General features: G+C 42.7%; 2 protein-coding genes across 2 annotated transcripts in view; both read right to left on the reverse strand.

Moving 5' to 3' along the window:
- Positions 1 to 792: 792 nt before the first annotated feature.
- LOC148017569 (transferases, transferring hexosyl groups) overlaps positions 793 to 25,357 on the reverse strand; it is a 48,252-nt gene continuing 23,687 nt past the window's right edge. Inside the window, exons 2-8 of the mRNA XM_087663108.1 lie at positions 17,552 to 17,657; positions 17,309 to 17,401; positions 17,038 to 17,230; positions 16,474 to 16,661; positions 16,119 to 16,372; positions 1,262 to 1,458; positions 793 to 1,153 (exon numbers count right to left, since the gene is read on the reverse strand). Of these exons, the coding sequence (XP_087519234.1) occupies positions 986 to 1,153; positions 1,262 to 1,458; positions 16,119 to 16,372; positions 16,474 to 16,661; positions 17,038 to 17,230; positions 17,309 to 17,401; positions 17,552 to 17,657 (1,199 nt within the window). The 3' untranslated portion in view covers positions 793 to 985. The remainder of the gene's footprint in view (positions 1,154 to 1,261; positions 1,459 to 16,118; positions 16,373 to 16,473; positions 16,662 to 17,037; positions 17,231 to 17,308; positions 17,402 to 17,551; positions 17,658 to 25,357) is intronic.
- Positions 23,468 to 25,214, reverse strand: LOC148017570 (uncharacterized). The gene is made up of 4 exons (XM_087662394.1): positions 24,982 to 25,214; positions 24,564 to 24,857; positions 24,252 to 24,415; positions 23,468 to 24,168 (listed from the first exon to the last, which is right to left on the reverse strand). Exons 1-4 carry the CDS (start codon positions 25,197 to 25,199, stop codon positions 24,095 to 24,097), a joined length of 750 nt encoding a protein of 249 aa, XP_087518520.1. The 5' UTR covers positions 25,200 to 25,214; the 3' UTR covers positions 23,468 to 24,094.

A 25,357-nucleotide genomic window follows, 5' to 3' on the forward strand; every position in this document is an offset into this window, starting at 1 on the left:
TTTTGAGTGCATGTGTTGCAATGCATGTTCAAAACTTATCTTATATTTTATGGTTGTACCCTTCACTTCGACATCTTTTGGGTAGACCATCAACAAACTTGGGAGCTCGTTTCACTTCTACAATTGGCAAATCTTTCTAGATGACTGCAATGATGCTTATGGTTCTCAAAGACTTTTCTCACTTTTTTGCTTGGGTCAAACGTTGGGCACCTTGGACTACTAGGAACAAGCACAATAACACATTTTGGAAACTCTCCATTGTGCGTTACACTTCTTCAAGAGGGCATCTTCAAGATATTGATGAGGATAAGTTGTCATTTTGTATAATGTTTTTGTGGAGACTACCTTCTTACTTCAGATAGACTCCCCTACATAAATTGTGTATGATACATTGTTTATTGTTCTTAGCTTCTTGCTAGTACCTTCTCTATTTAAACTTGATCAAAATATTGGTTCCACAAAAGTGTATGTATCATTGTGTGTGCGCACACGCACGTGTATGCATGAGAATTCATAATGCTGGCAGACCCCCACGCCCTTTTCTCACCAACAAATGCATATATTAAGTCAACCAAACATTACAAGCCTATGCAGTCAAGTGAAATTGTTAAAAGAATTGTGATCTAAAGAAAGATCAACCAAGCTCTCATATCATCAACAGGCAACATTATATTATCATGAAACATAAGACAGACATCACCTGATTTTACAAGAAGCAACAAAATAAGAATGCAGTTTTGGTTTGGATGCCCACACAAGCACAAGCAAGACTTTGATGCCTTCTCAGTTAACTTTCAAACATCATTAGTGGAGCATTAATGCAAGCACTTATTTGATAAAGCAGCAAATTTTGACCTAGTCCTTCACCTTCAACTAAATGATGAGTCAAGGTGAAAACCAAAAGTTAGAAAGACCAAGTTGCTAACAAGAAAAAGAGAAAGGAAAGAAGCAAATCAAAATTGCTGAAATCCTTTTAGACTCTTTTTCATGTGAATGGATAGAAATTTACAAAAAGTAGAGATCCTAAAGATACATAAAACAGGAAGATTGCCCATATAAGATAACCCAACTTGTACCCTGCTGAAGAAGAGTGAATGATGTAGGCAGCAAACCAGTACACAGGTGGACAAATGGAAAGGAAACGTGTAGCAACCTGCAATATTGCCAAAAAAGTCAATCATTGGTGTATACAACCTGAGCCCACACCACAATCAGGCCTCTCTTTTGTACATGCAGAGGAACTCAAATGTAAACATAATACCTGGACATGCATTATAAAAATTGCCACCAGGCTCATGAATGCCATCTCCAAGAGGAAAGGGGCCATTCCTGGCGAGAGAAACCTTTCCCTATAGTACGGTATTTTTACATGTAAGTCAGAGTTGGTGTTTTCAAGCTTTCTAGTATCATTGTATTGTGACTCACTCTGCCTCTTCCTTCGTTGAAGAGACATGGTGCCTACAAGCAAGCCAAAAACCTCAGCAAAAAAAGAGCTGTACAGCATATAAACAGTCAAAGATGATGCAAAGCACCAGCAAATAACAGTTCATATCAATGCACATATACTGGGCATTCAATCAAAATACACCATCATCATATAGATTAAAGGGACTGTAAAAAAACTAGCCCAAATTTACAACATTAGCCTTAACCCCCACCCCCCATACAACACGCATACACACACACACACACAAGAAGGAAACATTTTCCCTCACACAAGTCCTAAAGCTCCTGAAACTGAGACAACAAATTCATTATTTTCTACTGATATCTGAATCCAAGCATTAGACAGGAGAAAATACTTTCCTAAGGGAGTATATGTGGCAGAGTATGATCTCCTACATAATGAACACACAAACAAGGTTCAAAATGAATCAATTATCTTTGCCCATTTCCCCATAGCCTTTTCTAGTTAAAACGAGGGTGTAATATTGTTAGCTTGCATTTTCACTCAAAAAATACTACTGAGGCTTTTTTCTCACACACGTACTAAAAGCTCCTGAAACTGACAACAAATTCATTATTTTCCACTGATATCTGAATCCAAGCATTAGACAGGAGAAAATACTTTCCTAAGGGAGTATATGTGGCGGAGTATGATCTCCTACATAATGAACATACAAAGAAGGTTCGAAATGAATCAATAATCTTTGCCCATTTTCCCATGTCTTTTCTAATTAAAATGAGGGTGTAATCTTGTTAGCTTGCATTTTCACTCAAAAAATACTCCAGTCTCCAACTGACCAATACAACAGTCTAGCTATTTTATTGTGTTTTTGCTTCTTCATAATGTTGGAAAATGGCAGCCAACTATGGAGAGAGAGGAGAGACAATGACAGCAAGAGAGTGAGCTGAAGCAAAAAGAGTAGAGTGTACTTGCTAGAATGAAAGTACAACTTATGTTTAGGTGAAGGGTTGACCTAGCCAGCCTTCCACCAACTAACTAGAGTTAGGTTTATTTTACTCTAGAGCCTAGTGTCACTACTTTAAGTTTCTAAAACACTAGGTGTACAGACCTTACATTGACCCTTTAATAAGTGTCCACACTACACAAATTACATCGGGCGCTGCCCATAGAATCGGCAAATTCTAACACAAATCATGGTGGAGAGTTTACTTCTAACCTCTTTTCTAAATTTTGTGGGGATACCGGCAATCGGGTAGAGTATACCCACCCAAACACCCCTTCAAAGAATGGTGTGGTTGGAGCTTGCGAATCACCATGCTAGAGATGGCCCTATCGATGTTGCAGCATCAAGGTCTTTCTCACTCTCTTTGGGATGAGGTAGTGGCTACTGCAGTTCACGTTTGTGACCGTTTCTCAACTTCTATGTCAAAAGACATGACTCCCTATGAGGCTTTCTTTGGTCGAAAGCCCTCCGTGTCTCAATTCCGCATCTTTGTATGTGATGCATTTGTCCATGTGGACAAGAAGAAGAGAAAGACAAAGCTTGACTCGAAGTCCAAGAAGCTTATCTTCGTGGGCTACAGCACTCCATGAAGGGCTATCGACTCTACAATCTGAAGACACGGAAGCTTGAGGTGGGCAGGGATGCAATCTTTGGCCTCCAAGGATCCTATTGATGTTTCTATTCCAAGTGATTCTTCGTCATTGACTAACCCTCCCCCACCCTCAATTCCTCTCCTTCCTTCCAGATTGCCTCTTAGCATCCCTTCCTCATCTTTGGCTCCTTCCCCTTCTCCTCCTCCACCCTCTACTCCAACTTCCCCACCACCTTTAATGGATGTGACTACTACTTTGTCGCATGCTTCCATCCCTTCAGCCTCCCCTCCGAGGTCTTCTAGGACTGATCAGCTGTCAAAGGGTGAGGCTTCTTTAGATAAGGAGGATTTACCCTTTCTTGGTGAGGGAGAGTCCCTTTCACAAACATGTGCATTGCAAGTATTGGAGGCTACTCAATCTCCCTCGCAACAGGATGAGCCTATTTGAGTCCCTCATTGGTACCGACAGCTCATGCAAGATTCAAATGTTTCTCACATTCTTGCTTCTTCTACAAATCCACGCAAATCAACCTGCTTACAGGCCCCCAAGTGAGGTCGCGCTTATGGGACACAAACACTCGCTAGGAATGCATTTATGTTTAAAGAACAAGTTTGATTCATTAATTATGTTTTGAGGCTGTTTAAGTAAAGCTACTGCATTTTTAGCTCAACACCCCATCTCACGCCCAACAACGGTGCCACAAGAATGAAGGCCAGTTAAGCCCTTTTTCTTTATCTTTTACCCCAAGGCATCCCACCCCAAAGCAGCCCGAGCATCGGACGAAGGGTGCACTTCGGCTGCCTTATGGCCTACTAAGACTACAGAGGCGATGGTTATTTTACCAAGGAAGCCCAAGTAATCACCCCAAAAAGGACAAGGCATCGAACAAAGGGTGCACGTCGGCTACCCAGTGGCCTACCAAGCCCTACAAAGGCAGATGGAATCAACTGTGAACTTTTTTTTTAAAGGGCTTTTTAGGTGTGAGAAAGTTAACATTTAAGTGAGGGTTTCACATAAGTTTTCGTTCTATTGAGTATCCGTGTCCCTGATGGGAGAGTTTTTTTTTTTTTAAGGAATGGTCAAACCCAAGACCTTCACAAAACAAACATACTATCCCTACCATCATTGGGTGTCGATGATGAAGCAAAATATGATGAGGGAGTATGGTGGTATGATGTTAACAGCCGTCGGTGAAAACAACTTAAAATTCGCTCAAGTGGTGCTCTGCACAATGAGATGCAGAGTATGCTACATGCTGAAAAATGCTCATGCAGCAAGTGTCACTTGGATAGTGTCCCTCGTGGAAAATTTGTTCACTTGCCCAAGCACCCTAGTACAAAGATGATGAAATTATGCAATGCAAAGGGGAAGGTACAACAGGGGGGGAGAAGCCGATGTCGAAGAGAAAGTGATGAAGCCTTGTCTCAACTTAGATGTAGATGCCGAAGAAGAAAGAGAAGCCTAATATCGGTCTTCGTGTGGTGCTGAGAACCATAAGAAATAGAAGAATATGATGAAGATTAAGTGGATGAAGCACCCCGCTGGAAGAGTAAGGTAGAAGCCACTGCCATGATAGCATCAAGAGAGATACTGCATGATCCGCCTTGGGAGGGGAAACCTCCATGCTGAAAAAAAAGCAAGCACTCCTAGGATAATAAAACCATGAAAGGAACGGTGCGCATCCCACGGCTCTAGCCTGGGTAGAACCAAAGCAATCTACAAGTTAGCCCTATAATGAAAGACAAAACCCTCTAAAAGAGATGAGAATCTGCAAACACAAAGGTCAGTGGTGAGATGCTCCAGATCTAACTGAAAAGACAATGCAATGAATGTGTATGTGTGTGAGTAAATGCAATAGAAGACTTAAGAAAGGAAAAGCTAAGGATAATGAATCCTATGGGCCCGACTCTTAACAGTGCGAAAAATGGACGCTAGACTAACCTAGGGTATCCTAAAGAACCTAGAGACATGCTAGTCTAAGAAGGTGTCCACCATCGCGTACATCCAGTAGCAGGGCTCTACCAAGGAAACGCCTGATGAGGTGAAGAGAAAGGTGAGATGGATGCATAAAGTGCAACGGGATCAGGACCTCTAGACCAATCAGCCAGTCCCTCAGGAATAGTGAAAGAGACTGTTTGCTGAGACTGTGCTAGGGCCACATGTCCAACAGTAACAACAGGTGCTAAAGGAGCAAATGAAGCAGGAGCGGAAGGCGTAGCCCCACTCGACTGAGTAGTCATAGCGGTTTGCTGAGGATTTTTAGGTGGAACACCTTGGGCCTTGGAGCAACACTCCTCGTCCACATGGCCTGCTCTCTAGCAGTGTGTGCAAAACCAGTTTTTCTTAGGAAGTTGCTGCTAGATAGGTCTAGATTCTTCAGTTTCAGTTGAGGAAGAGGAGTCACCCTTTGATTGGCTTGCCTTCACATCTTGCGAGTTCTTGCCACTATTGGTTTTCCCTCCCGAAGAAGAGGCAACCAACCCCCTCTGCTCTAAATAAGGTTGTGATGAGGATTTCTTGTGGACTTGATCATGCAGCCTCGTGTAATGCAAGAATTGGCACTCAAACTCGTAGAAGGTTAGTAATCGAGGCTGTGAAATTATGTGCTGAATGAAATTGAAGTATTTTTCGGGTAACTTATTCAAGAAGAATGTAACCTAATCGGCATTTGACTTTGGAGAGCCAATAGTGGTTAACTCGGCAAGTAACCGCCTATATTCAGCCAGCTTGACTTTCAAATCATCCCCTTTCTTAATAGAAAACTCTTGAAGCTCAAAGTCGATATTTATGCACCGAATACAATCTCGGGCTGCATAGTGGTCGAGAAGGTGACTCCAAAGCTCTAACGCGAGGGAGAAGTGCTGTAATTGAGAGTGAAACTCAGGAAGCAATCCCTGCATCAGCTCAACATTGGTTATGGCATTGCAGACTCTCCATTGACGGGTGTCGTCAGGGTGAGCTAGTTAAGGGTTTGGCATAGGCTCTAGACCAATGACGAGGTCCCAAATGTTGTGCTAAGAAATGCACTTAGCCACTTAAACAGTCCCAAAACATGCTTATTTTAGGCTTATTTTAGCCAAAACCCTAAAACGGAGAGCGGATTGAGAAAGTTAAGTGGGAGAGGATCTAGAACCCTAATTTTCTATAAATTGGCAGCCAACCCTCCACTCTTTCACAATCTCGTTTTTGCAGGTTTCAGGTGTTACCAGCTTGCTGCCCACACCCCGGTCACAGAGGACATCTCAACCCTTGCTGTCCATCACTGTTCCCTACAGTCTAGTGCCTGTTTCCAGCCCTCCACACGTTGATTGCTGCTGTTCCTGCCTGGCGACTAACTGTTATTCATCTGCATTGCTGTCATACAGCCTGCCATGCCAGCAAACTGCTACGTTTGCAGACTCCAACTACCGCCCTGACAGTTTTCTCTCCTGTCTGTAGTCGCTACAGTCTTTCTTTCTCCTACAGGCTGTCCTTCCTACGTTTTCAGTCTTTCTCTCTCCTGCAGGCTCCGTTTTTAGTCTTTCTCTCTCCTACACGCTGTCCTGCCTACGTTTTCAGTCTTTCTCTCTCCTGCAGGCTCCGTTTTTAGTTTTTCTCTCTCCTGCAGGCTGTCCTGCCTGCGTTTTTAGTCTTTTGCTCCTGCAAGCTCCATTTTTAGTCTTTCTCTCTCCTACAGGCTGTCCTGCCTACGTTTTCAGACTTTCTCTCTCCTACAAGGGTGTCCTGCCTACGTTTTTAGTCTTTCTCTCCTGCAAGCTCCGTTTTTAGTCTTTCTCTCTCCTCAATGCTGTCTACATCAGATCCAGCTTCTCACTGCTACATTTGCTGCTGTTCAACATCCGAAGGTTGCCTTGCTGCGATTCGGGATCCATTCGGAGTACGACACACTCTCCAACTCATTACCCTTGCCCTGATCCTAGAGATACAGGAGTTCGAGGTTCAATATTCATTCAATGCAGTGTGTTTGTTGCATGAGCATTGTATTATTAGTAGTCATATCATTTCATTTATTCACTGTGTTTATTGTCTCTGAGTTACTTTAACCCTAACCCTAACTGTGTTCTTTTTATCAATCTGTGCTTTGTCGTATGGTTTCTGTTTATGTGTCTGTGTTAGGGTATTTTTCTTTACATGGTATCAGAGCTTGGTACTCTCTAAGAAACCTAGGCCTTTGATCTGAAAGCTCTTCGCAAGAAGCAAGAACAACAGTAGGTTCAAATGACTTCGAACACATCAACACCGATTCAATCTCCAGATCAGCCTATACCAAGAACCGAGCGAGAGTGGGCCAATCAGCTTGCTTCACAAAGTTCCGACATGGTGAGAGAAACATCTGAGTACATGGAAGAAAAGATACGCAAGCTGACCTCTAAGGAATATAAACTGATCATAGCCTATCGACAAAAAAAGATTAAGGAGCTCGACCGAAGGATTGTCCTTCAAGAAAAGCTTCTAAATGAAGGTATGCATGGATTTCACTCTTCAGATATTGCACGTAAGTTTAATGATGTTGCAAGGCTGTCGAGACCTCCATCAAGGATGGGCCCCCTTTTTGGAGAGCAAGATCCGGAGTATGTTTCATTTTTTCAGACTCTTCTGTCATCTCCGATGCAAGGTACCTTTGATTCATCTTTTGTGCCTTCTTCTTTTACCTCTTCTATTTTGCAATATACTGGTAGAGATCATGTGAAAGAAAAGCCAAGTAACTTTTTTTCTGTCCCTCCTTCTTTTCCGTCTACTTCACATATTTAGATTGAATTTGGTGTTCCTTTCACTTCATTACATGGTGTATCATCATCTTCATAGTTTCATTTTCAGTCTTTAAATGATAAAAATGAACAAAAAGAATCTGTACCTCATGCACCTCACTTTCAAAACCCACCCATCCCACCACATTCTTCCACTACTTCACCACTTCCATTTACACCATTTACATTTCCATTTGAGACACCTTATGTCGCACCGCACATCACACCGAGGAGTTATGGAAACATAGATACATCCTTTAGGACCTCATCCTTCCCTCAACCGGGTGGTATTCCACCTACCTCATACACACTTTCGGGATCATTGTAGCCTAGGTATCCCACTCAGTCTCTCCCGAGTGTGGATCAATTGCCTCCACAGTTTGCCTCCATGGCATTGCCTAATGGACCTTCTGGTCATAATGCTGTGTCCCAACCTTACTTTGGACAAGGCTACTATGTCCTAGTGCCTCCAACTACACCGGCACCTTATGGAAATATTCATGTTCCAGTGCTCCGCATCAATTGGCACTCATTGTACACTTATAGCCTACTTCTTCCTACCCACCTCTTCCCCCTTCTTCTTACTCTTATCATACACTCTCACCTCTACCATCTTTCCCACCATCATTTTACTTCACCCACCCGACACCTCATGGTTCTAGCTCATCTTCTACCAAGAATGCATTTAATGACAAGACTCGTTTTAACGGGTTAAACTTTACTACTTGGTCGAATTTTATGAGACATGTCCTTGATTCACAGAACCTATGGGATCTAGTGTAAGGGTTGGAACCCCAACCCGATCCCGCATTTGTTTCATATGAGGTCGTCCACTCATGGAAGGCTAGGAATGCCTCCGCTATTGTCGAGCTGATGCAAGGCTTATTGCCAGAGTTTCATTCTCAGCTTCAGCATTTTGACTTAGCGTCAAAGCAATGGGCACACTTGACTGACCGCTATGTGACTCGAGATAGGACCCATCGTATTAATCTTAACCATGAGCTTCAGCTTTTCAAAATCAGTGACCAGGATGACTTGAAAGTCAAGTTGGCTGAGTATCGACGTCTCCTCGCTGAATTCTCCACTATGGGGACTCCCAAGTCCTCTGACGATCAGGTCACATTGTTCATAAATAAACTCCCTGAGAAATACTTCAATTTTGTGGAAGGAATAGTTTCAAAGCCTACCATGCCTACATTCTATGAATTTGAGTGTCGGTTGTTGCGTTGCGTATGGTTGTTCGATCAGTTTCATATGAATTCCTCTTCAGATACGACTCTTCTTGCTCATTCTCAAAAAGGGCAACAAGGGAAGAGCAAACCAAACCAAACCTCCACTCAAAATCAAAATCAAACTCAAAAGCTAAATCAATCTGCGGATTCTCAAGGAAACTCCCAGTCACAACTCAAACCTGGGTGGAAGAATGTACCTAAAAAGAATAGATATTGTCAACATTGTCAAAAGACTGGCCATTTTGACGACCAGTGTCGATCAAAGGCACGAGGCACAGCACCAAAACCTAAGTCTCAGACCCCCGCCCCTCAGTCGGGCAACCCCCAGCAGGGGAGGCAGGGTGATGGCAAGGGGTAGTTTAAAGGTCAAACTCACACTGCCACCGCACAGTCATCTCAGTCGACAACGTTCTCAACTCCAAAGGGATTGTCTGACTGGTCTGTAGAGGCCCATATGGTCTCCATAGAGACATTAGATGCGAGTCTCGTCCACATTTGTGAGTTGCCTTCCGACGAGATTACTGCAAAGGCCCGCTCGTCACAGCCGAGTACTTCAGCTCCAGTTTGGATTGTGGACAGTGAAGCTACACATCACATGACTCCTATAGAGGACATTTTCCGTACTCGAGCCCCTGTAGCTGGGCGGGTCCGTGTAGGAAACAACTCCTCGGTCAAGATTCAGGCTCAAGGTTGCGTCAATTTTTCCACTGACAAGGGTCCAAATCTGGCTTTGCTGGACAATGTATATCATGTCGCTCAGCTTGGGGTGAACTTGTTATCTGTTCAGCAGCTTTGCCGGTTGGGGCAATCAGTTTTCTTTACAGCGACCACAATCGAGGTCCTGACTCTTTGACTGGTTAAGTGATTGCTCGCGGTGAGGCACAGCCTAATGGCCTATACCACATGACACACTTTCTGACCGAGCCGACCGCCGAAGGCTCCGTGTTCCATAGCTTCCAGGCCTTAGCCACATCTCGAGAGCCTACGCACAATGAGCATCTTTGGCATTTTCACTTAGGGCATCTTGGTTATGACTCACTTTATGAGTTGCCACGTCGTGAGCTAGTTGAGGGCCTTCCACGCCTGAAGCTGGCTCGAGATGTCTGTAAAGCCTGTCAGCTCGGGAAGCAGCACCGTACCCCATTTCCTCAACAGTCTATACATAGAGCTGAGGATCCTCTTAGACTGATTCACATTGATCTTTGTGGTCCAACATCCACTGCTGCTTTGAACGGTGCGTTGTACTTCTTTTTGATAGTGGATGATCATTCTTGATACATGTGGGTGTACTTCCTCAAGCATAAGTCAGATGCTTTCACATATTCTTCTGCTTGGGTACTGCTGGTTCATAACCAGACTGGTCGTCGTATTGGGTGCATGAGGAGTGATAGCGGTGGTGAGTTTATCTCTCATGAGTTTTCCGAGTTTCTACATAAGCATGGCATTTCTCGCCAGCTCATCTCTATCAACTAACCCTCTCAGAATGGAGTTGTAGAGCACAGGAACCGCACAGTCATGGAAATGGCATGCTCTATGATGTTCGCAGCAGAGCTTCCTGAGTGCCTTTGGGTCGAGGCTGGTTAACACTTCGGTGTACATCCTCAACTGGTGCCCAACTACGGCTCTTCTCAGAAGACCCCGTATGAGGCATTTTTTGGCTCTCGACCTGTTATTTCCCATTTCAGAGTCTTCGGGTGTCGTGCATACACACACACGCCTAATGACAAGATAGGTAAGCTTAATCCCCGAGCTAATCTCCTTATTTTTGTGGAACATTCCTCTGAAACAAAAGCCTACCGTTCTATTGTGGGAAAACTTCTTTGGTTAATTTACACTAGGCCAGATTTAGCTTACTCAGTTAGCATACTCAGACAGTATTTCACAACACCTAGGATGTCACATTGGATTGCATGTCTTCGTGTATTGCGTTATTTGCGGTGTATTTTTTCTTATGGCCTGATATATGGTTATGGTTTATGTTTGCAAGGATACACTGATTCTGATTGGGCAGGAGATCTTGACACCTGGCATTCCCATGCCGGCTACCTCTTTACCTTGGGCACGGCTCCCATTTCTTGGTCTAGCCGTAAGCAAGAGACAGTGGTGGCTTCCACGACCGAGACTGAGTATCGGGTTCTCTTCGATGGCACCACCAAGGCCATCTATCTGAGGAGTTTACTAGCAGCGCTTCATTTTCCATGTGACTCTCCCACAGTTGTCTACTACGACAACCAGAGTGTCATTGCCCTTGCAGGCAATCCAATCATCACACCACGGACACGACATGTGGAAGTCCACTTCCACTTTTCCAAAGAGCAAGTTGAGCTAGGCACTATTCGCCTAGAGTTTGTGCCTTCATCAGATAATTTTGCAGATATCTTGACCAAAGCGGTCAACCGGCCGGTTCTTCAGTACCTGCTACCCAGGATCGGCTTGGGTACACCCTCCTCTACTTCTTCAGCTTAACGAGGAGAGGGTGCTTCCCTCTTGCTTTCGCTTCCGGTTTGAGAGGGGGCGGCTCCTACTCTTGACCGTGACAGTGATGATGCTTACAATTTTTTAGACATTACATTCACTTATTCTTTTGTATTGTATTATGGGCATTTGTAACTTCATCCGCACTATCAGGATGACCTGATTGTAAAAGGGCACTTGGACAAGTGAACACTTCCCCTGCGAGGACACTGTCCCATTGGCACCGTTACATAGCATATTGCATGAGCATGACATCTTGCATCTCCCTTTGCATTATCCTATGCATTGGCATTCTGTACATGTCAACATGCATCTGTGTGCATTTATCCCTTTTCAATCTTTTGGAGTGGTCGACTCTAGGATCCACCATATTCGTAGCATAACACATGGCAATTCTCCTAAAGGCAGTTTCCCTACCCTTGCTTGCTTGCTTGCTTTGCTTGTCTTGCTAAGCCCATCATTTTTTTTTACCTCTCACATATTCAACACATGATTGGCACATACACTCACTTTTATCATCCTTAGGCACTTATCCTCGTCAATGCGAGGGATTGGCTTGCTAGTTTTGTGAATAACTTGGGTTTAAAACTCTCTTTATCTTTTCCTATCTGTCACTTAATCGGCCGCTGCCCCTATATTACTTATATATTTTCAAAACACTTTTCAAAAAAAAAAAAAAAAAAAAAAAACAAGTCCATTGTTGATTCCATCCGCCTTTGTAGGCCTTGGTAGGCCCTTGGGCAGCCGACGAGCACCCTTGATCCGATGCCCTAACCTCTCTGGGGTGATCACTTGGACTCCCTTGGTAAGATATCCATCGCCTCTGTAGTCTTGGTAGGCCACTGGGCAGCCGACATGCACCTTTTGTCCGACGCCTTAGCTGCTTTGGGGTAGGATGCCTTAGGGTAAATCAAAATTTAGGCTGGCCTACTTTTCTCGCCCTATTTTGGGCCTGAGAGAGGAGGTTGTGCTAAGAAACGCACTTAGCCACTTAAACAGTCACAAAACATGCTTATTTAGGCTTATTTTAGCCAAAACCCTAAAACGGGGAGCGGATCGAGAAAGTTAAGTGAGAGAGGATCTAGAACCCTAATTTTCTATAAATTGGCAGCTAGCCCTCCACTCTTTCATAATCTCATTTTTGCAAGTTTCAGGTGTTACAAGCTTGCTGCCCACACCCTGGTCACAGAGGACATCTCAGCCCTTGCTGTCCATCACTGTTCCCTACAGTCTGGCACCTATTTCCAGCCCTCCACACGCTCATTGTTGTTGTTTCTGCCTAGCGACTAACTGTTGTTGTTCATCTGCACTGCTGTTGTACAACCTGCCACGCCAACAAACAGCTGCGTTTGCAAGCTCCAGCTGCCGCCCTGATAATTTTCTCTCTCTTGTCTGCAGTCGCTGCAGGCTGTCTTGCTTGCGTTTTTAGTCTTTCTCTCTCCTGGAAGCTATCCTACCTGAGTTTTCAGTATTTCTCTCTCCTACAGCCTGCGTTTTTAGTCTTCCTCTCTCCTGGAGGCTCCGTTTTTAGTCTCTCTCTCTGCTCACTGCTGTCTGCATCAGATCTAGCTTCTCACTACTGCGTTTGCTGGTGTTCGACATCCGGAGGCTACCTTGCTACAATTTGGGATCCGTTCAGAGTACGACACACTCTCCAGCTCATTACCCCTGCCCTGATCCTAGAGATACAAGAGTTCGAGGTTCAGTATTCATTCACTGCATAGTGTGTTTGCTGCATGAGCATCGTATTATTAGTAGTCATATCATTTCATTTATTCACTGTGTTCATTGTCTCTTGAGTTACTCTAACCCTAACCCTAACTGTGTTCTTTTTATCAGTCTGTGCTTTGTCATACGGTTTCTGTTTATGTTTTTGTGTTAGGGTATTTTTCTTTACACCAAAGACCCTGAGACTCAAGCACTTGTTGCATGAAATTCAACCTATTAAAACGAGTCTTATCCATGAAGGCATTCTTGGCCGTTGCAACAAAAGTGGTAGTGCTCAGAGATAGATAGTGTGAAAAAGTGTGATGAAGGTAAGATGGGAAAGTGGAGTGCACTTGGGAATGGACCCCAAAGTACCCACCAAGCATGCGAGTAGTGTGCAAGATGGATCCATAAGTAGAGATGGACTGACTATGCATGGGCATAGTAGCCATATGAGTAGCCCATGGTGGAGGTGGGATGGGAACACGTGGAGCAGAAGATGAAAATCCCTTCGTAGGTGTAACCCAAGGTAAGTGGGATGACGCATCATAAGCCAAAAATGGAATCCCCTGCGTATGAGTGGTCGTGTGAGAGGTAAATCTGAGGGTAGTAAGAGGAATGTCTATCATAGCCGTCCCAGATGCTATAGGTGTGCTCATTTGCGGAAAGGTGAGAGGCACTGTGTTAAAGGGTGGCATTTCCCCTAACGAAGCACCATGGTTCAAAGAGGTAGAGAATGGGATAGAGAAGAAGAAGGTGCTAGGAGCGAAGATGGAAGATCCAACCCCTAGTGTGTGTGAAGTAGATGTGAAGTGTAATCCGAGATTTTGAAAGGATGAAGAGAGATAATCAAGGATGGAGATAGAAGAGGGTGGGATAGAAGGGAAGTGAGAAGTGTGTGTTACATGCTCAAATGAAACACAAGTTGTAGATGTGCTTGAATTCCATCTGCTTCGTGAGCCCCCTCTATTTACGTTCACATACACAAAGCTATCCGGATCCTACACCTCAAAAGAAAAAATAGGCGAGGGTTTTGATTCATTCAACTCAAAAGGGTTGTACAAACCTGACACTGGACCTAGCTGAAATGATGAAGATGGATTGTGAAACGCTCTAAATGCCATATGTCCTGGAGAGGTGGCTAGCCTCACCAACCGGTCCGAATGTGGTAGCAAAGCTTGTAGGAGGGGTGTAAACATTACCGTACTTGTTGCGATAGTACTCCTCAAAGTCCTCTGTCATGTAAATGAAATCTGGAATAGTAGTGGAAAAAGAAGGTGAAGGTGAAAGTGGAGTGTCGTCCTCCTCGCCGAGTCCATAAAGTCATCTCAAGGCCTCCAATGATGGAGAAGCCTAATAGGACATCATAGGAACTAGAGAAGAAGGTGTTTGGGACATTGTGATTCAATTACGAGTCGTATTGTGTGCCTGCACAAAGACTAGCTCCCCATAATATCCGCAGGATACTCTTTACAAGAGCACCCGCTCTGATACCATGTGAAGAAAACTGCTAGAGTTTGCACTGAGGAAACACGATGTACGACCACGACAGAAACACAAAGAAACAAACACAGACACAGAAAGTAAAACTCAAACCCTAAATGCAAAACTCAAAACTCAAACACAAACAAAAGAAGGGAAAGAAGAACTCGACTCTGAAGTGAATGAATATTGCAAATGAATGTAAGAGTGTACAAATACTCAAGGGCAAATTAGTTTGTCAAAGAGTGACATCCACTGGAGATGAATCAAACTTGTTCTTTAAATAGAAATGCGTTCCTATTAAAGAACAAGTACATTTTGGGGCTGTTTAAGTAAAGCTAATGCATTTTTAGCTCAACGGTGAGCTCTTGTCAAAGTCTGACACAGACATAGGAGCTCTAGCAGTTTAGGTGCATTTTCTTTATTTGTTGGCGTCCTGTGTGCATTCCTACGCCAATTACTACTTTTCACAATACCTACACCTGCTAAACATTGTCATTGTCATTTGGAATTTTTTCAAAGTTACCCCTATTCTTTTGGAACTTTATTCTTCAATGACCAGCATTTATTGCTGGTTGGCCAGCATTTGTGCCCTCTCTTGGTGCAGGTTGGCCAAATTCGCGCATTTACGGCTACTTATAGCCATCCCCCCACCTGGCAGACACACATACTCTTCAGTCTTTAGTCTTCCCTTTGCAACTCTGACACTCCAACTCTCTGTGCTTGGTGTTACCATAGTCATCAGCCTAATCTGATGCCCTCTCTGACGCTTTGGGCTGTGTGCAGGGACTCACCAGTCCATCTTCATTGTATCAGCATTCTTAAGTCAGTGCAGCATTCTTCCTTCATCTTCTTCTTCCTCTCTTTCTCTCTCTCTGCTCTGGTTCTCTTTGTTCGTTTTTTTTTTTTCATTGCACACTCTCACAACCACAGCCCTTTGACAAGCAAGGCGACCACAACCCCTCGAGTGACAACACCACTGCCCTCTTCCCCACTAGATCTGAGCCATTATCATCTGCAGTAGGAGATACATACTGACACAATTCAGTCCCCCCCATATTAGAGTAAATGTTGCAACACCCTATGAGAGAGACATTGAGATGAGTAGACAGTTTATCAAGCATTTGCAAGATATACACTTCTATTGACATGACTACATCTCATTCTAGGACTTTTAGGATTCCTTTTGATTTTTCATCTTGCCTGTATGTCCATATGATTCTACAGTTTGATTTACCTTTTTTGATATTCCATTTGTACTTTATGATGAAGCATCACTGCAGCTGTACTATATGTGCATTCCAAGTCTTGCAAGCATTTATATGGGTATCTCTCTCTCTCTCTCTCTCTCTCTCTCTCTCTCTCTCTCTCTCTCTCTCTGTGCTGCATAGAACAGAAAAAGGGGAAAACAGGTTTTATATAATTTCCTTCCCTGCCCTCCACACTTTATCAATATGCAAGCAACCTCACCTTCTGATGTTTTTGGATTCAACTCAAGTAGGACTCCCTGATTTTCAACATGATCACTCTGCATCCTCAGATTAACTTCATTTGAAGAAGCATGAGAATGTGTAGAAGCCCCATGGAGACCAAGAAAGAGAAGTAAAGTCGGCTTGTACTTCAAGTAAGTAGCGATAGAGCAAATAGCCAGAAATTGTATTGGTGATGCCAACAGAAAGTTTGGCATTTGTTTTACTTGAAAATACCTCATAAACCCAACATTCCTGAAAAAGAAACCAGATAACAATGAAGCAATGATTTAAAACTGAGAGCCCATCAATAATCAGCAATGTTACAGTCAAATAATAAAACACAAAACACTGACCAGTAGTGGCTTTGGACAAAACCATACAGATAAGGAATCTTTGAATTACACCAAGGACGGCTGTTATCAATTCCTCTTCCCACTGATGCATAACAAAGTTTCAAAAACCCAAAACTTTGGAATAATACAAAGGGGCAGAATACAACTGCTGTTTGCAAAACCACGATCCCCACAATTCTTACTGCAGTCTTGGTCAATGGAACTATGTCAGGACATCTCTCTCTCTCTCTCTCTCTCTCTCTCTCTCTCTCTCTCTCTCTCAACTACCCACCCAACAAAATGCTTTTAAGCTCTTCAGTCTTCCATTTTTTCAGCTTTTTTTGAGTAGTTTGACAATCATAATCTATTGGTCTCAAAGACCTGCTGCCCTTGCAGACATAAAATAGAATATCTCTCTCCCAACATTCTTCTTCCCTTTCCCATGCACACATGAAAGCTCTTAAAAGAAATTCTCATGTAGCAGACCATAATTATGTGGGGTTCTGACCAAGCACATATTGCATAAATTTCAAAAACAAAACTCCTCCAATATTTGTATATAAGTTTTAACAAGTGTACACTTACCTTGAAATTGCGATAGAAAAATGCTTTATAAACATCTTGGATAGCTTGATAAAGCAGAAACCCTCCATGCAATATGCCATTTGATCTTAAACCACCACTGATGCCAAACAAAAATGCTGCTCTCCACTTTGAACCACTTAAAAACTCCCATAATCCAGTAAACGTAAACAGAGCAAACAAGCTCTCTGAGTATCTGTAGCAAAGCTATAGTTAGTCATCATCGATCATGACCACTCAAATACCAGAATTACATTGGGGGGCTTTGACTCACATGGATGTATAAAAAATTGAAGCAGGATTAACACAAAAAAGAGCAGTTGCTTGAAATGCCAACTTCTGATCTTCCAAAATAGCCATTGAGACCCTAAATTTTTTTCACCACCACCAAAAGTTACAAGTCTGCATAGAAAGCTACTGAAATACAGGGATATATGGATTATATTTCTGGTAACCATGATCAAACTTATTTGTGTAAGGATAATAAAAGGAGAAAAGGCGAAGAAAGTTGGCATACTTAAAAAAGAAGACCGCAGCAAGTACAAAGGCAACACTGTTGAGTATATATCCAGACAAAGCAAGAGTAGCTCTATATCCCACCAACGGTACCAATTGGAAAAGAACTGTTGCAAGCATTACCAAAATCAGAATCTGGTCATCCAGTTAACCTGTCAACAACAACTCTATGGTGTGTACACCAAAAGTTGCATGCAGAAACCATGTTTCATCTCAGCTACAATTTCGTATGCAGATGTTTGCCACTATCTTGTGGTCTGTGCACCACCAAAAACTTTTATATCTACACTTCAAAATATAAAAAGCCAAAGTGGACCCAACAGAAAACACCTCATCAGGTAAGAAAACTGAAACAAATGAGGAATATGTTAAAAGGCAGTGACTCAATCACAATCAGGGCAATACATCTAGGGATCAGACAAAGACAGAAGTCTAATAGGAAGGTAGATATAAACTAAAGCATTAGAGACGCATATCATTTCTTTACATGCTCAACATAGCCATCCTGGTCTGGTCTGACCTTGTCCACCCCTGGCTGCCAGGCAACCATCTGTTGCATTACCTGCTTCTAGTGCTGTCACCCCTAGTTGTTGATATCACATCAGTTCATGCCCTAACCAACTATTGCACTCTCTCCAACTGTTGCCATCAGTTGCACAGCCTCCTAGGTTACAAAGAGCAGATTGGAATAATCCTGTGGCATTTTGCCTCATGAAGCCACAAAGCCTCACTGAGCTGACAGCCAAAAAACTTCCATACAGCCTAAAATCTTCTTCCGGAACCCTAGCTTATGCAAAAGTAAGTATTTTGGCTTTGATTTATATACCAACCAACTCTAGCTCCAGAGCTTTTGAAGAAATGACAACATCGAACTCCTTTCTAGTTGAACCACCAAAGAGTAATGGTTGTGCCTCTACTTGATGCCACAAGGTCTTCTCCACCAACTCTATATCCAAAGAATCGTGAATGATATTTCACCATGACGGATGAGAATATGATCAATATGCTTCTTCTTTTTACATGCACTGACAGAATCACTAGGACAACGCACTTCTAGCCTTGGCTTCACATAAGTATCCAAGATATTATGGAAAAAGGCACAAATTTCTGTTTTCACAACTCAACAAAAGATGACAGAATCCAAAGAGACAAAAGAGATCCTCAAATCTTTGTTACAACAGTTAATGGAGATTTGTACAAGTATCAGCTCTAAGAATCCAAACATGAACCAATACTCTTCACTTCAATTCCTTGAAGCCGCCATCTCACTTTCCCATTTGGGACAGGTTTTCAACGTTGCATGCTCACCTTGATCTGTCTTCAGCTGCAATCTGCAGATCATCAATCTCTCAAACACTCAAAATCACCAACTGGACTTCTGTTGCTACTCCTTGCAATAGGCATGAACAACTGGGCAGAGGAAGATGCGATTGTTGATCGTGATGATCTGCACCATGATTATGATCCTTTCAGCTGCCAACAGTCCTTTTTTTCCAGATTCGATAAACATGCAGCCACTGGGTTATTTGGTCACAATCAGGCCCAATGCTTGTCAAAAAATGACTAAGAGACCAAAGCATAGTTGAGGGAAACGTCGCAACGGGAAGGGGATCGTCAATTTTCAAACAGGGCGAAATGGGAACAAGAATGCCACATCATCAAGGGGATACAAGGGTGCATGTTGTATAATATTCTTCTTAAGAATATTTTAAGATGTGTATACTAGAAAGCTTTATTTATCGATATTTTACGTTGAAGCTTGTGTAACGTGCCCACCTATCAGCTATCCAGGCACGTTTTTAGCGGTCCATTGAGAGACGAGTCTAAGTGATGCCGCCCGGCACTCCCATGGAATTTCATGGGGTTTGTCGCCTAGGGTTTCTCAAGTCCACCTTGCAACAGAACGTTTGCGACCGAACCCACTGGGATCGACATGAAATCTGGGTTCCTACTGGTCAAGGTCTCCTAACAACATTCTAGCATCGGGTCTTGGACATCCTACTTTACGTAGAGATGCCCGAGCCGAGTCACGGGGTTTGTCACCTAGGGTTTCTCGAGTCCACTCCCATGGAATGTCACAGGGTTTATCGCCTAGGGTTTCTCGAGTCCACCTCGCAACGGAACGTTCACAGCCGAACCCACTAGGATCTACCTAAAATCTGGGTTCCTAATGGTCAAGGTCTCCTGACAACATTCTAGCTGTTAGATTTGGAGGGGCACATCTGAGAGAGATGGAGATCGAGCAGAAGTAAGCGTATGAGTGTGACGATTGAAAAGAGTAAGAACAGAGTGAAAAGTACATGACAATTAGAGTGTACCAACAATTGTGTTGGTACACAGAATAAAATGTATTTATACTTCGGGCACGTAAAGGGTGCATTCAAATGTACAATGTGCATGTACTATATACGGAGTACTATACACGGAGGTTTCCGGACCTTTACATCCCAACAACCTCCCACTTAACGGTCCGATGTGAACCTCTAGCTAACCAACTCCCACTAGTCGAATGCAATCTCGTGCTGAGCTTTGCTTAGATTTTTAGTGAGAACATCTGCAGGGTTATCTTGTGTTTTAATCTTGGTCAATGTGATTTGACCATCTTCCAGAATTTGTATGATGAGGTAATATCGCACATCTATATGCTTTGTGCGTGAATGATACATGGCATTCTTAGCCAGATATATAGCACTCTAGCTATCACATCCCAAAACTGCAGTACCTATAGACATGCCAAGATCATCTGCAAGTTCTGCTCAACCATATAGCTTCCTTAGAAGCCTTGATAGCTGATATGTATTCAACTTCAGTGGTACTCAATGCAACAATATTCTGCAACCTGAAACACCAAGAAACAGCCCCACCAGCAACTGTAAAGACATACCCGTTGGTGAACCTACAAGTGTCCAAGTCACCTACCATGTCTGCATCACAAAACCCTACAAACTAAGTGTACCCTGCCCATAGCAAATACTTTTTCTTTGTGTACCCTTAAGATATTGAAGAATACACTTGACAGCTTCCCAATGTGCTTTGCCAAGATTTGACATAAACCTGCTAACAACTCCCACTGCATGAGCAATGTCTAGACAAGTAGCAACCATAGCATACATAAGAGAGCCACATGCTGATGCATAAGAAACTCCCTTCATAGCATTTGCTTCTACGTCATCTTTCGGGCTGTTGGTTTTGCTAAGCTTGAGATAAGGAGGTAAGGGTATTCCAAAAGGCTTATCTTCAGCCATATTAAATCTGTCCAGTATCTTTCCAATGTACTTTTCTTGAGATAAAAACAGCAATTTCTGCATTCTATCTCTACGAATCCTCATGCCCAAAATATGCTCTGCATTCCCCAAATCTTTCATGGAGAAAGCTAATTTCAGCCGAGTTTTTGAGAGCATCCAAGCTAGTCTTTCTTTTCCCAGCTAACAATATATCATTCACATACAAAACAAATATGATGGGACTGCCATCTCTATCCTTTTTCATGTACAAGCAATGATCTGCATGGCTGCGTGTAAACTCATGAGATATAAAAGTGTCAAACTTTTTGTACCACTGCCATGGTGCTTGTTTCAACTCATACAAGCTGCGTTTTAGCTTACACACCATTTGCTCTTTTCCAGAAACTACAAAGCCCTCGGGCTGTTTCATGTAGATTTCCTCATTAATGTCACTATGCAAGAAAGTTGTTTTTACATCCATTTGATACAACTCTAAATCCAAAACAGTAGTAAGAGCAAAAAGCACACGTAAAGTGGTCATCTTCACAACAGGTGAGGACTTCTTGGAAGTCAATCCCTTCATTTTGTGCATACCCTTTGGCAACTAGCATTGCCTTGTACTTGGGTTTCCCATCAACTGTCTTGGCTTTGTACACCCATTTGTTTGGAAGTGGCTTCCTTCCCTTGGGCAGTGACACAAGATCCCAAGTATCATTTGCATATAGAAATTTAATCTCTTCCTGCATAGCTAGCTCCCACTTACTGCTGAACTCACATGACTTGGCCTCTTTGCATGTAAGAGGCTCACCCTCATCTATAAGCATCACATAATGCAAGGAGGGGTCAAGCCTATGTGGTTGCCTTCTTACGTGTGTAGACCTGCGTACCCAATGATCAACATTTTCAGGAATTGGGTCTACATCTGGAGGTATATTATTTTCAACATTCATTGGCTGTTGTAAACTATTATCAGCATGCTATTCATGCTGTACAACACCTTCATTTTCATTTTCAGCACCTGCATTTTCATAATCAACAAGCCTATCTTGCTGTCCATGACCTCCTTGTGCTTCTATTTGCTGTCCATCATCATCTGGCTCAAAAATAACCGGCTGGTCATCAATTTCATCCTATGGTACAGCACCATGAGGTTCATTTTCTGCAATAATAGGTGACTGCAAACTCTGAACCTTCACCTTTTTCAAATCTTCATTAGAGGCTAGAGTGCCTTTCAGCAATTTTGCCTCATTAAATACAACATTACGGTTGCGAATACTTTTCTTGGACTGAGGTAACCACACTCTATAGCCAAATTCACCCTCATCACCATCGCCCATGAAGATGCCTTTAGTAGATTTTGGGTCAAGTTTATTCCTCAGCTCATCCCTAACATGCACAAAAGCATCACAACCAAATATGCGTAAATGGTCATATGAGGCCAATTTGTCAGACCAAACCTCCTCAAGGATGCCATTATTTAAGGACCTATTTGGAGAGCAGTTGCAAATGTGAACCGCGGTTTTGAGTGCCTCTCCCCAAAATGCATGAGGGAGATTAGCAGTGGACAACATGCACCACACCTTTTCACATAAAGTCATGTTATATCTTTCAGCCACCCCCTTTGAAGAAGGGTTGTAAGCTCTCTCTTAATACCATGCAAGTCACAAAAGGACTTGAATTCAATCGATGTAAACTCACCCCCATTATCAGTTCTCAAGCATTTCAACTTTCTACCTATCTGAGCGATCACAAATACATGAAAAGTTTTAAAAACAACAAACACTTCACTTTTCTTTTTCAACGAGTACACCCAAATCTTCTTGGAACAGTCATCAATAAAGGAGACAAAATATGCAGCACCACCCAACGGTTTCACGGGCATACTACATACATCAGAATGCACTAAGTCCAAGACATTGGACTTACGTGAGGCACCAAAGTAAAAGGAATTTTTTATTTGCTTTCCAAACTGACACTCATTACAAAAATCAAGTTTAGAGCCTTTTCCATCAACCCTCTTTAGAGAGGTAAGGACATCAAGTCCTTTTTTGGCTCATATGGCCTAATCTTTTATGCCATAACTCCAAGTGGCTGCAAATTTCAGCAACTGCAAGAAACTTGCCATTCAAGGCTTTACAGTGTAAACAATACAAAGTGCCTTCTTGGTTCCTTTTACAATCAGCATGGAACCCTTTTTCACTTTCCACAAACCACCACCAAACAGTGTGGTGTGGCCATGTAAGTCAAGCTAACCAACAGATAGTAAACTCTTTTTAATGCCAGGCACATATCTGACATCTTTCAACACAAGCTCTTGACCATTGTCTAAAGACAAGTGTATTGTGCCAATCCCATCAATGCTACAAGCATGGTTCTTTCCAAGATATACATTTCCATCAAGGTTGATGTGTACGTATTGTACGTAATGTAAAATACGTATTTGTATGTTGTTCCATACAGATAAAGTTTTTGTGTACGTAAAAATACGTACCATTGTAAAAAATATCAATCTATATGGCATTTCATATCAAAATAAACATAAAAAGATCCAAATACATTTTAAATTGTGAGAGAGACCTACAAGACAATCTAATAAGGTCTTTGCTATACGCATTCAATTAGTACAAAACCCTTGCCACACATTGTAAAACTTGTTACTTCAGAAATCAAACATCAGATACCAAAACCACTTTTCAATCAAAGATCAATCTTCAATCACCAATCACCACTCTTAGCTCTATATAAACTAATGAATCAGTGTTTACACAACAAAAGTCTCAACTCTCATCCATATTAAAAGGCTGCAAATGCATCAAAACAACTGAATACAATGCACATACTACATAGCAAGCTGCAACACTACATCATAGAAATGTCCTCAAAAGGCCCATAAGGACTAGTCCAGAGTCTAGACTCCACAATGAAACGTGATCTTAGAGGCAAAACTCCTCATCAGATAATGATGATGACGATGCACCAAAAGAGAGCATGTCCCCATCTATCAGGACATTGCCCTCATCGTCATACTCAGGCTTTGCCATCACGGGCACATGTGATGATGTGAAAGATGTATCATGAGATCCATGTGCTACATCATCGTCTCCTAGCTCTCTCTGAGTATGAATGAGAGTGACAGCCTCATTTGCCCAAGTCCGCTGCGTATGAATAGGCAACTTCCCCCGACGAATGCTCCTTCGTCTAGCACTCTCTGAATCTGCAGCCTCCTCACGTAAAGGTATCGCCAAAGCCCGTGCGCGTGACCTCGTGACACGGCGATCGATGCTCTCCAACTCTCTATGAAGGAGTCGTATAATATCTGCCTACTCGTCTCTAACACGTTGCTCAACATTGTTCTCAGTAGAGGCTGGCACCATCTTCACACGAGTTGGATCTAATCCGACAAGTCAAAATCACAAGAAATGACTTAATTATAATGAAATGTGTCAAAAGACATACGACATCGGATAGTTAAATATACCTGCTTGGGTGTCCCCAAAGCATGATAATCTCGCACGAGCTTCATGTTAGCTCGGCAAAACACTAATCGCTTCAACTGAGCGGTACTAAGTCGATTGCGGATCTTCGTGTGAACCAAGGAGTAGGCGCTCCAATTGCGTTCACAAGCACCAACAAAACAATCCTACGATCACGAATCACGATACGATTTTGGAGTCAAAACCCTTAATGAATTAAACTTTTAACTTTAAAAATGGATGCAATTGTGAAAGAGTCAAGAGTACCTCCGAAAGGATTCGGAAAGCAAGATGAGTCAGCTTTGGAAGACCTTGTCTTCCATAGCTCCACCACGTGAGAGGAAATTTCGTCGCCTTCTCTCTCAAAACCACCGCTCTAGCAAAGGATGGTCCTAGATTGTTCATAAAACTCACCATCTCTACATCAACCTCAAGTTGCTCATCCTTGTCGTACATTATGTTGATGTATTGGTCTTTCTGCGTGAGCAGAATGCTCTCACTAAACAGCTCTGGCTTCTTGTAAAAGGGATGAAGCAATGCAACAATCCCATGAATGGGACGGCTCATAAACGTCCATCGCCGCTCTACAATAGCCAGGATGTCACCCCGACTACAAATTGACAAGCCAACATTCCAACAGTCATTATATAATATAACTTTAAACATATTGTTGCAATGTGCATATTATTTAATATTATTATTATCAGCCAAGAACAGTCCAAGTGTACACTCACCGAGACTCCGTCAATGTCGTACAGGCAGCAATATGGCACTTCATCTCCATGAAGAGATGATAGACCAGTCCAAGAGTAGAGCCCTCCATATCTGTGACTCGAAGGAGGACATGGATAGGCTGCAATGCCACTGTTAAGCCCTGTACCTTTGTCCAAAAGGCCTCATCAAGCACTTTCCGCTGAATGTATCTAGTGGCCTCTGTCTGTGCATGGTGCATAAACCTCCATTTTGGGTCCACCACAGTTTGTAGTATTGGGTCCCGCAATCTAAAAAGCCTCTACAAGACCAGGAACATATAAGAAAACCTGGTCTTTGAGGGTCGCACCATATCAAGTGCACTATGGCTCCTAAAGATGGCCAAAGCCTAATGTTTTT

Source organism: Lygodium microphyllum, chromosome 22, assembly GCF_053477565.2.
Source record: "Lygodium microphyllum isolate KBCC chromosome 22, Lygodium_microphyllum_v1.1.10, whole genome shotgun sequence".
NCBI lineage: Eukaryota > Viridiplantae > Streptophyta > Polypodiopsida > Schizaeales > Lygodiaceae > Lygodium > Lygodium microphyllum.

What these genes read in the sequence shown, in the direction of transcription:
- LOC148017570 (XM_087662394.1), bottom strand. Translation starts at nt 25,199, where the DNA reads ATGCACCATGCACAGACAGAGGCCACTAGATACATTCAGCGGAAAGTG. An exon ending in ACGACATTGACGGAGTCTCG is followed by an intron (nt 24,858 to 24,981) that starts GTGAGTGTACAC and finishes GTCAATTTGTAG; the next exon opens with TCGGGGTGACATCCTGGCTA. An exon ending in TTTGGGGACACCCAAGCAGG is followed by an intron (nt 24,169 to 24,251) that starts TATATTTAACTA and finishes GACTTGTCGGAT; the next exon opens with TAGATCCAACTCGTGTGAAG.